We start from the raw sequence: 13988 nt of genomic DNA, 5'->3' as shown, positions 1-13988 counted from the left end.
CACCACCCTCCTCCCACCGGCCTGCAAAGCACAAACCAAGGATGCACACCACACCGTTGGGACCTAAATCAAGAAGTTTTGAAGCCCCTAGATCTAGGATACACAAGATCCGCTGGAGTTTCCCCATGGCGTATCCATGGGTAACATCACCTACGCTATTGGAGATCCAACGAGCAAGTGTTGAACGAAGTCGAGCAAACAAACTCCACAGCCTCAAAGTCGAGCAAGCAAACTCCGCAGCCTCATCACATACAACGTCACACTGACCAAGGCTAGACTTACCTGAAGCCGCCATGTCGAGAACGCTACTTGCACGGTCGCCCATGGCCCTCACGGACTAATGACGGCAGAACTAAGTTTTAGAATGGTCACCGAGATCACCATTGCACATTCTAACACAAAAGTTTGCACATGATTTTAAAATATGCGACTAGTCAATTTGTGTTGGACAAACAACAAACGCAATATTTTACGTAGTTTTCTGCATATCCATAGATATGCAGAGTTTTTGCTAACTCCATAAAGCCATCGCATGTAAACACAACAAATCTTATGGAATGGCTTGTTCCTTGGAATTTTGGAGAAGGGCGAACAGAAAATCTTGCATCATTTTTTCTCTTTCTATATGCCCAGGATCCTTGCTAACTGAAAGCAAATCCCACGTGTATACCTATACCTAACTAGTAGAAAAGTCGATCAGTAGGTGCGAAAATGATGCTCCTGAACAAAGTACTCCCTCCGTCCGGAAATACTCGTAGGAGGAATGGATGTATCTAGATGTATTTTACTCCCTCCGTCCCATAATGTAAGATATTTTTTTATACTAATATAGTGTCAAAAAACGTCTTACATTATGGGACGGATAGTGTCAAAAAACGTCTTACATTATGGGACAGATGGAGTAGTTTTAAATACATTCATTTTTATGCATTTCTCCGACAAGTATTTTCGGACGAAGGGAGTAGCATTCTAGTTTTGCAACTAATCGGTTAACACCGAGCCCTAGTAAATCATGGAAAAACTGATAAAAAAAGTCTTGGAAAAAGATGGACAACACTGGGAGCCGTGGTGTAAACAGGCCATCCCGAGCCTTGACCACTATTTTCTCCTCTTCCTCTCTTTTCCAGCCAGTCGGACGGACCAACGCACACAGCCGGGAGAGCGCGTACGGTCGCTCTCACCCTTGCTGTCTCGTCTCGGCCACTAGCTAAAAGGCCACGGCCGTTCCGCGCTCGACGACGCCTCCATGCACTGCCCGACAACGGAGGCAGCCGAACTCTTCCCGGGTTAGTACAAAACCGGCATAACTACCTGATGTTCCCCCGCCTTCGGCTTCTTCGCCCGGCCTCGTCGGCTTGCTGCGCACTGAGCTTTCGGCGGAGACGTTCGGCGGCTCCGCATCGCGCCCCGCCGGGACCTGTCGCCTCCGTGCAGTGGCGCGTACGCGTCCCTGCCGCAGACAGAAGCGACGCCCCGCCCGGTGCGTTGCGTGCGTCGTCGGGATCGTGTCGCTTCCACGCAGCTTCCTGCTTCGTCGTCTCGGTTTGTGGCCTGTGATGTGAGGCCGCACCTGCATGACTGCATGCATGATTAACTTGGATAATTAGCAGTCGGAAAAAGTCCATTTTAAACCTTGAATTTGTAGGGGTTCGGCGAAATGAACCTCAAGTCAAAATCCCGGTCGATTGCACCCTGAACTATGTAACCTCGGTCTAAATCAAACCCTGGCAAAAATCAACCGGGATTTGTCTAGCTGGTGGGCCAAGGAGCGGCATGTCAGCAAATCGACGCACATAACGCACGACAGGGCCGGCCCAGCAACCCGCCTGTTGTCTCGCTTCCCTTCCCGCGAGAAAAAAATAATTCAGATTTAACAGCGAGTACCATGACTCGACCCCACGACCGCCTAGACGAACCACGAGCCATTAGCCACTACACCGTACACAACAACCTGAAAATGTAGGTGCAGAAACCTATAAGAATAGACAGCAGTTGAGATTGGAAAACATTTTCAAAAATATTTCTTGAAAATTGCAAGCAGTTTTAAGATAGCGCACTTTTTTGTATTCCATATTTCTGGAAAAGTGAAGATGTTTTGTAATTCTGATTTAAAATTGAACACGAACAAAATTTGCAAACCCCAAACAGATTCCAAAAACGCGAACAATTTAAAAAAAACAGGAAAACAAACAAATTACGAAAAAACACGAACACTTTTTTAGATTATGAACAGTATTTAGTATTTTTAGAAAATATATAACAGGATTTTTTTAATTTAGTGACATAAAAGTTAAAACAAAAACTTTTTTTAAAAAGCGAACAAAATTTGTATTGTACGCATTTTAGGAAACGCGAACAAAAATGAAAAAGGTGTGTGGAAGATAATTCAAACTCGCGGCAAATATATGATAGCATTTTTGAAAAAAGTATTAATAGATGAACATTTTTTTAATATATGTTGAACAATTTTCTAAAAAATATTCAACAATTGTGCTATATACACTGAAAAAATTTCTAATACAAGATGAATTTTTTTATAAATGAGTGAAATTTTTGGAAAGTACCGTGAAGATTTCCTTAATCCGTGAAAAAGAAATGAAAGAAAAAGAAAAGATAAAAAGAAATAATAAAGAAAAAGATCCACGAACACCTTTTCAATTTAATAGTTTGTTTTTCAGAAACTGTGGTTTTTTTCCCAAATCCATGGACTTTTCTTTTGAAAACCCATGAACTTCTTTTCAAAATTGTTGAATTTTTTCTAGATCCATGAACTTTTTTTAATAAAATTTGTGAACTTTTTTTATTTTTGAAATTCTAGTTCAGAAGTTTCTTTTTTTTCGATCAAACAACACCAACATGGGGTCTCGTGTTTGAGCCAGACCGGCTTTTTATTTTTTAACGAAAATAATTATGCGGGCCGGCCCAGCAGGGAGCAGAGTGTAGGGCCCTTTGCGGATTTTTGTTTTTGAACCGAAAAAAATAAAGCGGGCTGGCCCAGCAGGAGCTGGTGGGCGCCCTCTGCGAAATGTCTGAATCCCGGCCATCTAAACGACCCGAAGGTTCGATTTAGACCGGGATTACATAGTTCAGGGTGTAATCGACCGGGATTTCGACTTGAGGGTTCATTTCGCGGAACCCCTACAAATTCAGGGTTTAAAATGGACTTTTTCCTTAGCAGTCGGAAGCTGCACGCACGCAGGTGGAATGGAAGTATGGAAACTGCACCGGCACTGCCAGGAATTCCACAGCGAATGTAGTGTGCGCCCAGCCGAACCAACTCGTGAAATGTTCGGCCTGTGCGCGGACCGCGGACCAGCCAGCGGGACTGACACGGCGGCGACTGGCAAAAAAGAAAAAGAAAAGAGAGGAGGCGACTGGGATGGAACGGGGGTTTTCATTTTTCAGGTCCTTCGGCCTCGAGCGCTCGTGAAGCTGCCGCGCGCCACGCCGGACGGTAGGCAGGCTGCCATCGGCACCGTAGAGCGCATCGCAGGGCAACGCGATGGTGCAACGACGTCGACGTAACGTACAGATTTATGGGGCAGCCTTCAATTCCAGATATGGGAATCAGATAAAAGTTATCAGACCGAACACCATGCCGTGCGGGTTATGTTTCCATCAACAGGAGACAATGAAGGCGCTAATAATGGATGTTAGGAACCATGTGATGTTACAAATTACAACATCGATCGCCATCCCAAAATTTCTGCTGCACGCTTTACACAATTTTTCTCGTGTGTGTGATCAACCCATCCCATGCTGCTATGACATAAGGGCAACTCCAACGTCACCATCAAACCGACGACATAAAATGTCCACGGGCAAGTCCTTTTTTAGTCCCAAACAAATTGGGGTAGGCTAGAGTTGAAACCCATAAGATCTCAAACCCAACTCATGGTTCTCGCACGTGGATAGCTAACTTCCACGCATCCTTATCCATGGCTAGTTCTTTGGTGACATTTCGGTCCTTAGATCTCAAACATGCATGCTCCATCCCCCTTTCCCGTGTGAAGTAGCGTCACATATAACAAAAGATGACTGGTTCAGTCATATATGGTTCCAATAGTACATCATCCAGGGAATGCAAGGTTGTTGACAAACCGCCATTGCAAATTTGGTCAGGCTTTGCCTGCGTAGACCCCCTCAGAAGACAGCTCGAGTCCAATTAATGGAGGGTAGCCTCCAAGCTATACAGGTTCGTGTATATCACAGGTCACTGTAATGTGTGACCAGTTGCTAAAATGTGGAAATCTTCTTTTCTTTGGTATATAGCTTTCCAGTTCTCAATCTCCTCCCTAGAGAAGCAAATGAACCATCATGTTAGCATACACTCAAACCAATTCAATTACTCCCTCCGTTCCAAGTTCTAGGTTTGTCCCAAGTCAAACATTTAAGTTTAACCAAGTTTATGGGAAAATATGCCAACATCTACAACATCATTTTGGTTTCATTATAAAATATACTCCCATCCTATATATAGTTGATATTGTAGATGTTGCTATATTTTTCCATAAATTTGGTCAAACCTACAGATGTTTAACTTAAGACAAACCTAGAACATCAAATATTTTGGAAGGAAGTGCTTAAACAAAGTAAATGACCAGGAAAAGTACAATTGTTGAGACAAAATATATAATCTTGAGCAAAACAGGAAACAGTGGAAGCTTATGACTAACCGTAAGCAGTGGCCGATAGAATCATAATAGAGAAGGGCAACAAGCTTGCGCCTTCTTTCGGTTCTATGCCCAACGCCACGCTTAACGACAGGCAGCTGCTTTATCCCTCTGGCCTCCATAAGGTTTTTGGCAGTGGTCAAATCGGTATCTGGAAAGCATGTTGGCAGTCCGCGCTCACTCCCCTGGTACTGGAATCCTCGAGTGAGACACGACGAGATGGTTGAACAGGCTTCCTGCAAAATCTCCTTTGAATAAGTACATGTTTCCCAGCAAATGAAAACTCTTTCTCTATGTTGACCTTATAAAATTCAAGTGCATGCACATTAAGATTGTTACGTTAGATGTAAATTTTTGTCTCTTTTCAGTTAGTGCCCTAAATAGAAATGGTTTTGAAAATCATTATCCAACATATTCAATATCAAAATGGCATACACTAGTACTTGTTAACATATATGCATACAAACAACAACAAAGCCTTTAGTCCCAAACAAGTTGGGGTAGGCTAGAGGTGAAACCCATAAGATCTCGCAACCAACTCATGGCTCTGGCACATGGATAGCAAGCTTCCACGCACCCCTGTCCATAGCTAGCTCTTTGGTAATACTCCAATCCTTCAGGTCTCTCTTAACGGACTCCTCCCATGTCAAATTCGGTCTACCCCGCCCTCTCTTGACATTCTCCGCACGCTTTAGCCGTCCGCTATGCACTGGAGCTTCTGGAGGCCTGCGCTGAATATGCCCAAACCATCTCAGACGATGTTGGACAAGCTTCTCTTCAATTGGTGCTACCCCAACTCTATCTCGTATATCATCATTCCGGACTCGATCCTTCCTCGTGTGTCCACACATCCATCTCAACATACGCATCTCCGCCACACCTAACTGTTGAACATGTCGCCTTTTAGTCGGCCAACACTCAGCGCCATAGAACATTGCGGGTCGAACCGCCGTCTTGTAGAACTTGCCTTTTAGCTTTTGTGGCACACTCTTGTCACAGAGAATGCCAGAAGCTTGGCGCCACTTCTCCACCCGGCTTTGATTCGATGGTTCACATCTTCATCAATACCCCCATCCTCCTGCAGCATTGACCCCAAGTACCGAAAGGTGTCCTTCTGAGGTACCACCTGGCCATCAAGGCTAACCTCCTCCTCACACCTAGTAGTACTGAAACCGCACATCATGTACTCAGTTTTAGTTCTATTAAGCCTAAACCCTTTCGATTCCAAGGTTTGTCTCCATAACTCTAACTTCCTATTTACTCCCGTCCGACTATCGTCAACTAGCACGACATCATCCGCAAAGAGCATACACCATGGGATATCTCCTTGTATATCCCTTGTGACCTCATCCATCACCAATGCAAAAAGATAAGGGCTCAAAGCTGACCCCTGATGCAGTCCTATCTTAATCAGGAAGTCATCAGTGTCGACATCACTTGTTCGAACACTTGTCACAACATTATCGTACATGTCCTTGATGAGGGTAATGTACTTTGCTGGGACTTTGTGTTTCTCCAAGGCCCACCACATGACATTCCGCGGTATCTTATCATAGGCCTTCTCCAAGTCAATGAACACCATATGCAAGTCCTTCTTTTGCTCCCTATATCTCTCCATAAGTTGTCGTACCAGGAAAATGGCTTCCATGGTCGACCTCCCAGGCATGAAACCAAACTGATTTTTGGTCACGCTTGTCATTCTTCTTAAGCGGTGCTCAATGACTCTCTCCCATACCTTCATTGTATGGCTCATCAGCTTAATTCCACAGTAATTAGTACAACTCTGAACATCCCCCTTGTTCTTGAAGATTGGTACTAATATACTCCGTCTCCATTCTTCTGGCATCTTGTTTACCCGAAAAATGAGGTTGAAAAGCTTGGTTAGCCATACTATCGCTATGTCCCCGAGACCTTTCCACTCCTCAATGGGGATACAATTTGGGCCCATCGCCTTGCCTCCTTTCATCCTTTTTAAAGCCTCCTTGACCTCAGACTCCTGGATTCGCCGCACAAAACGCATGTTGGTCTCATCAAAGGAGTCGTCCAGCTCAATGGTAGAACTCTCATTCTCCCCCTTGAACAGCTTGTCGAAGTACTCCCGCCATCTATGCTTAATCTCCTCGTCCTTCACCAAGAGTTGGCCTGCTCCGTCCTTGATGCATTTGACTTGGCCAATATCCCTCGTCTTCCTCTCTCGGATCTTGGCCATCTTATAGATGTCCCTTTCGCCTTCCTTCGTGCCTAACCGTTGGTAGAGGTCCTCATATGCCCGACCCCTTGCTTCACCAACAGCTCGCTTTGCGGCCTTCTTTGCCATCTTGTACTTCTCTATGTTGTCTGCACTCCTAACCAGGTATAGGCATCTGAAGCAATCTTTCTTCTCTTAATCGCCTTTTGGACATCATCATTCCACCACCAGGTATCCTTATCTTCGCTTCTCCTTCCCCTGGACACTCCAAACTCCTCCAAGGCCACCTTACGAATGCAAGTCGCCATCTCCATCCACACATTGTCTGCATCCCCTCCTTCCTCCCAAGGGCCCTCCTTAATGACCCTCTCCTTGAACGCCTGAGCTGCCTCCCCCTTGAGCTTCCACCACTTCGTTCTAGCGACTTTGGCGCGCTTATCCCGCTGGACACGCATCCGAAAGCGGAAGTCAACAACCACCAGCTTATGCTGGGGTACAACACTCTCTCCAGGTATTACCTTACAGTCTAGGCACGCACGCCTATCTTCTCTTCTCGAGAGGATGAAATCAATCTGGCTAGAGTGTTGGCCACTACTAAAAGTCACCAGATGTGATTCTCTCTTTCTAAAGAGGGTGTTAGCTACAATCATGTTGTAGGCTAGAGCAAGGCTTAAGACATCTCCTTCTTGATTCCTGATGCCATAGCCAAAGCCCCCATGCGCCCCTTCAAAACCCGTGTTAGATGTACCCACGTGGCCATTGAGGTCTCCTCCTATGAAGAGCCTCTCACCAATCGGTACACTCCTAACCATGTCTTCCAGGCCTTCCCAGAACTCCCTCTTGGTGTTCTCATTGTGGCCTACTTGCGGGGCATACGCGCTGATAACATTGAGAACCAAGTCCTCAACTACCAGCTTGACCAGGATAATCCGGTCCCCACGTCTCTTGACGTCTACCACTCCATACTTGAGGCTCTTGTTGATCAAGATGCCTACGCCATTTCTGCTTGCAGACGTCCCCGTGTATCATAGCTTGAAGCCGGTATCCTCCACCTCCTTCGCCTTCTGTCCTCTCCATTTGGTTTCTTGGACGCAAAGGATATCAACACCTCTCCTCACCGCTGCATCAACTAGCTCCCGAAGCTTCTCTGTCAAAGACCCTACGTTCCAGCTACCTAAGCGAATCCTCCTAGGCTCGGCTAGCTTCCTTACCCTTCGCACTCGTCGAGTCAAATGCGAAGACCCTTGCTCATTTTCCACTACATCCGGGCGCCGATGTAGCGCGCCACTAAGGATGCGGCGAACAGATCCTCGCTCACTTGCCACCGTATCCGGATCAAGATACGGCGCGCCACCTTGGGGGTGACGGCCCGGCCCTTGCCCATTTTCCACCACACCCGGGTTCCGATATAGCGCGTCGCTGAGAGGGTTACGCCCCAACGAAAATCTTTTGGGTTTCATCTCCATAAGAGTGGCTGAGTTTTTACGTTGGCTCGCCAAGCCTATCACAACCCTCCTCCTTTACCCGGGCTTGGGACCGGCTATGTTGAGACAACATAGGCGGAGTTGTTAACATATATGCATGTGTTTCTTTTTTTTCGGGGAATATATGCATGTTATTTATTTATTTATTTATTTATTTGCGGGGAATATATGCATGTTATTCAAAGATAGGTTCTTCACCGTGTACACGTACATCAGAGTTGAGCTGGTCTCCACTTAAGTAACTTTCCCCGTCCAGTTCAAAGCCCATTCGGCTAATATCCCCTAATGTAATAAGCCCCTCAAGAAAATCTTCATGATCCACAACAAGGGCGCACATTTGCTGCTTATCACTCAATAAAGTGAGAGTTTCTATCACTGTGGCAGATGGTGGAACTTTAACATATCTCTTTGACATGGCCTGGGAGACCTGGTAAAAAAGTTCAAGTGACAAACAAAAATCAGTAACAACAGCACAATTGCAATGTGGTTTTCTAGAATTAAGAGCTAATACAACTTTAACATGATATTATATAGGCTAAGCCAGAATTAAAGAGGCTGCCAAACCTTCAAATCATCTAGAAGCACTTCCTCTTGGTAGGTACCATAGTTACGAAGACCACTTTGTGAGATAGTAAGCTCAAGATCATCTACGGAATCACTTCGCGTCCAGACGCTACTATTTTTATCTTGTAGTGAAACTAAAGAATAACCACGCATGGGTGCTCTAAACCCTGAAGATTCACCATCATTTGGTTGGTTTACCACAGAAGGAACCCATATTGCCAGTCCAACTGCTCCCTGTTAGAGAGAGAACCAAACAAACGAATATGCATTAGGTTAGAAAATGCAGTAGCAAAATAGGAAACATAAACGTGAACATCTCTGCATAAAATGCAGAAAGAAGACTAGATTCAAACAAAGAGTTGGGAGGCAAGCACTAGCAATCATACTTACCATCAGAGGTAGCAAAATCCTGTAATCCTTTGTCAGCTCAAAGAGAAGCAATACGGAAGTCAACGGGACTGAGCAGACTGAAGCCAATGTCGCAGCCATTCCAACCTGCAGTCCAGACAATTAGTTTCATAAAACACTATTGTTTTAAGCAATGAGAAACAGAAACGTAACTGCAGAGCAACTTACAAGAGCATAAGCTTGTGGCTGTGCAACAGCAGCACTACCAGGTATAGCTGCATTTATTAAGTATGCAGCTGACCCTCCAAAAGTAGCTCCAACAGCAGCCCCGATCATCAAGCTTGGAGCATATAGTCCACCCACAAGACCAGACCCCTTGCAAAGGGCGGTCGCAACTACCTTCGCAGCTGCAAGTTGAGTTAACAACCAGATACCAGGAGCAGAAGCACTCTTCCCAGTATGCAATATTTCTTCAACATTTGTGAAACCCCAGTATAAAATCCCTGGATATTTGAGGGCTATGAGGCCAGCTCCAAGACCACCCAAAGCAGGGTACACTACAATGGGAAAATCAAACCTTTCTTTCATGTACGCGAAAAATCTTGAAAACCATACTACCAACCGTCCAAATACCACACTGACTGCCCCACAAAGCATTCCTAAGATGAGGTATAGAGGTAGCTCTGCAAAACAAAAATGGGAGGCAATGTAACCTTCAGAACCACCACCCGCAAAAAAAAGAAAAACCTTCAGAACCACCCCCTGTTCAGACATTGCAATACAAAAGGAGAAAATTATTACTGAGTGAAGAACCCGTGCCAACATATTAGAAAAACTAGGCTTCTGCGAGGAACTCGAAGTCTATATAGAAAAGGCCAAGTACTAAATTTCGTGACAAAATTGGATCTCGACCTTGTAACCAATGTCTCAACAAAAACGTAAAATTGTTTAATTGGGTTTAATGCCAGACAAAATTATCCAAGTTGTGTCCTACAACATGATGAAAAGACGGTTATGGTAATATATCCAAACTGTGATGAATAGATGAATCTCCACTCTTACAGTTAAAGGTTAAAAGAAGCAGGGCATGTACCAGCAGCAGATTTCAGCTCATATGCTGGCACTGTAAAAGCTGGTCTTTCTCCAAGCAAGACGTTTGATACAGTAGATGATATAACTGATGCCAATATTATCATAGCGGTCGTAAAAGGAGGTGCATTTTCTGCTTTAAGGGGCCGCAATACAGTCTCAATGGCAAAGAAACACCCAGCAACTGCTGCATTAAAGCCTGAAACCCCACACATAAGAAACACTTTATTAGCAAAAGCCATATCAAAGGGGTAACAACACAACTTAGGAGTTAGAAGTTAGGGGCACAAAGGCAGCAAGTTGGTTGTCATTAATTATGACATATCAGGTTATTTTAGAAAGGTATGCAGATTAATTCTTCAAATACCAAATAGTACTACATCCAGTGATAGGAAGTAGTGATGTAGACATGTCAACAAAATCTGACCCCTAATACCAGATCCAACTAACATGTTGTTCTCATTTTGTGATTTGTTACTGAATAAATTTATTCACTGCTAAATAAACAGAAGGGTGTCTAATTATCGATATTATACCTGAAGCAATTCCAGCAGCAGCCCCAGCAGCCACAAGAGCAATCCGTCTTTCGCGATTGTTCTCCATCATTTCTGAGCACCCAAGTGCACATGATTTACCAATATCCACACTAGGACCCTCAGGCCCCAATGAGCAACCGGTCCCAAGAGTCACGGCAGCCTGTACAGCCTTTACAGTCGGAAAGATGGCTGCAAGTAAACTGATTCCTTGGTTCTGCGGTTGTTTCGCAAGTTTGAGCTGTTCAAATATCTCGAGCAACCCGTGCATCATTCCTACGATTACACCTCCTGACACAGGGATCAGCAGTATTCTGTGCCAAGTATCAGATAGCCTCTGCAGACGGAGCCAAGCTGCACCTTCGTTGGGAGTACCTGCCCACGCCCAATCATGGATGACATGAACCTAGCAAATCAATAACAGGAGCTGTATATAGAATCAGTCATGCAGGATGTAAGCACAGAACTTCAGCATTTATTTCGAATTCTAGTGTCTGGATTACAGGTAACATTGTACAAACAGAAACTCTACATTGTGTCCATTAAAAAGCTGCACTGACATAATGTGGGCGCGTTTTAATGAAATTTGTTGTGTTTTGGCATCCACCACTTCAATCTCACATAATATGCACACTTAGTTTTAGTGTCTTGGTGATTCTCAGCTATCTGTAATTTTCATAAATCTTGGTCACCTCCTAAATTACAACAGTACTAAGCCTAAAATTTCAGTCAAAAGAAGTGTGCAATCTTGGTAGAAAAAAAACTTTTGCTACAATTATTAGTCTAGATTATATTCATATGGACTGGATTGCGGATGAGGATGGTTGGATGGTCGACTTAGAAATGTGACTGAGGTTTAAGAAAATCACAGGCAATTTAGGAATACATGTATATGCCAAAAAATAAAAACAATGTAGCGAGATCAGTAGTGCTATCATGCAGAAAATGGAACCTAATTTGCAACATGGCATGGATTTCAACCACTGTTTTGTTTCTTCCAAAGCATCTGTGCAGGCAAAGCAATAACCTATAGAACATCAACGCCAGTCAGATACAACACAATGCAGCAAGCGCCGCGCCTATGAGAACCGCAATCAGCTCAAGAACTCACCCCGCGGTTGAACGCGGCGACGCAGATGCCGGTGGCGAGCCCAAGGAGGCAGCCAATGAGCAGCAGCGCCCACTCGGGGGGCGCCCCGTCCCCGAGCTCCTCCCCCGGCCTCTCCCTCTGCGTCTGCGACGGCGCCGCAGACGGCTCCTCGGGGAGCGCGGCGGAGCGATCGAGCTGCTGCTGCTGCTGCCAGCGCGCAGATCCGCGGGCGTAGACGCGGCGGTCGAGGTGGCGCAGGAAGCCGCGCACGCCCCCGGCGCGCCTCGGGGAGGCGGCCCCGTCGGCCGCCTCGACGTCGACGTGGCGGTGGCCGGCGGCCGCGCGCGGCGAGGGGCACGACAGCGACGACGAGGTGGCGCCCGCCCCTCCGGCGACGGCGGCCGGGTGGGATCTGAGGAGCGAGGCGTGGTCGTCGTCGCAGGCGGGCATGGCGGCGTGGCGTCAGGGAGGCGGCCGCTGGAGATCCGGGGGCCGGGGCGGGGCGGAATGCGGGCGGGGGCGGCAAAGCGGCGAGGTTGACGAGCGGGGACGGCGGTGCTGCTTCTTATGGGAGGCGACGCGGGAAGGAGGGGAGACTGCCAGGGGAAGGACGCACGAGGCCGCGACAGGGATCCGCGCGAGTCGACCGACAGGTTGCGCACTCGCGGGGCACTGCGGGTGTGTGTGTGTGAATCTGCTTGGTGACGGCGAGGTGGCCGGATCTCCGCAGGCACCGGGGCAACGAGGGATATGCGTCCGATGATTATCATAACTGAACTTGTGTAGTGCGAGCGTTGAGTGTTGACAGGTTACATTTTTTGCTAAGGCTGGTGATAGTGGAGAGTAACTTAGACTAGTAACTTATATATGTTACTAGTTTATGTTACTACCTTCATAGTGGATAGTGTCATTAGGTGTGGTAACATAATTGCTTTTATTTATTATTTTGTAGACTCATTATGCGTTGGAAAGCGCTATTTGATGGTAACATATTATGTTACTCTATTTGCCTCTTTCCTTATTAACTACTTGTCACATCACCATTTTTACTTATGTGGCATCTATGTTACTATCTACGTTACTTCCACTATGACCAGCCTAATAAAAAATGATGTTCTGAGTTCGTCACTTGGAGTGAGCGGTGGCAAGTTGGTGATGATACTAAACTGTGAGTCATTTTTTTGCGAAAAGGTCCCTGGATTTATATAGAAGATACATCTGCAGTACAAAACACCTCAGCAGTAAAACAAATTACAGAGAGGTCCTTTGACCAGCAAACGATGAAATCCATCACCTATACAAGACGCAGTCGCGCCGCCGCCGCCGCCGCCTCGCACCCGAAGCTGCCTTGACCTTGAGGTGAGCGGGATATCATACGGACGGGAAGACTCCAATCTAAGGTCTGAACAGACCAACGCACCAGCACGGGAACCACCGCTGGCGAAGCTTCACATCGATCCAGCAGACACCACGAGCTCCTGTACAAGCAGCCGAGAAGCCCAACGCCGCACGCCGGGCCGCCGCTGCATGTTAGACTATGTATAGCTTCTGTACCTATGTACGTATATGGTACATATTGTAACACAACCATTATATATAATGAGATAAGCCATCCCTAGAGGGTTGTGCTGGTTCCCCAAAACTTATTGTTTTACATGGTATCACGCTAGGTTACGATCGCTTCCGCTTCTAAACCCTAATACCCGCACCGCCGCCGCAGCCGCCGCCGCCTTCACCGCCGCCGCCGCGCCACCGATCGCGCCGCCGCCATGTCGAGCGCCGCCACCACCGGTTCCACTGCTGCGGGCTTCCTCCCGGCCTCTCTTGCGGCTCTGCTCAATCTCCCGCTCGATGCCGTCTCTGTTCCGGCTCCGATCGGGACAAGGAGCATCGGCTCCGTCTTCTCCACACCGCCGGCGCCCTCGCTTGGGCGTGACCTCGTGGTCCACACCGCGGCGCCGCCGTCCGCTGCGGACTCCGCAGGCGTCGTCCCGCCGCTCCTGCCGCAAGCGGATCACA

The 13988-nt window shown here is 46.7% G+C and overlaps 1 protein-coding gene across 1 annotated transcript; it reads right to left on the bottom strand.

Annotated features, from left to right (window-relative positions):
- Positions 1–3601: 3601 nt before the first annotated feature.
- Positions 3602–12419, bottom strand: LOC119324985 (chloride channel protein CLC-f-like). The gene is made up of 9 exons (XM_037598745.1): positions 11991–12419; positions 10883–11285; positions 10351–10545; positions 9486–9940; positions 9300–9404; positions 8910–9143; positions 8557–8772; positions 4677–4909; positions 3602–4295 (listed from the first exon to the last, which is right to left on the bottom strand). Exons 1-9 carry the CDS (start codon positions 12417–12419, stop codon positions 4214–4216), a joined length of 2352 nt encoding a protein of 783 aa, XP_037454642.1. The 3' UTR covers positions 3602–4213.
- Between the last annotated feature and the right edge of the window lie 1569 nt (positions 12420–13988).

This window comes from Triticum dicoccoides, chromosome 6B (assembly GCF_002162155.2).
Source record: "Triticum dicoccoides isolate Atlit2015 ecotype Zavitan chromosome 6B, WEW_v2.0, whole genome shotgun sequence".
Lineage (NCBI taxonomy): Eukaryota > Viridiplantae > Streptophyta > Magnoliopsida > Poales > Poaceae > Triticum > Triticum dicoccoides.
This window is presented reverse-complemented; position numbering and strand designations above follow the sequence as displayed.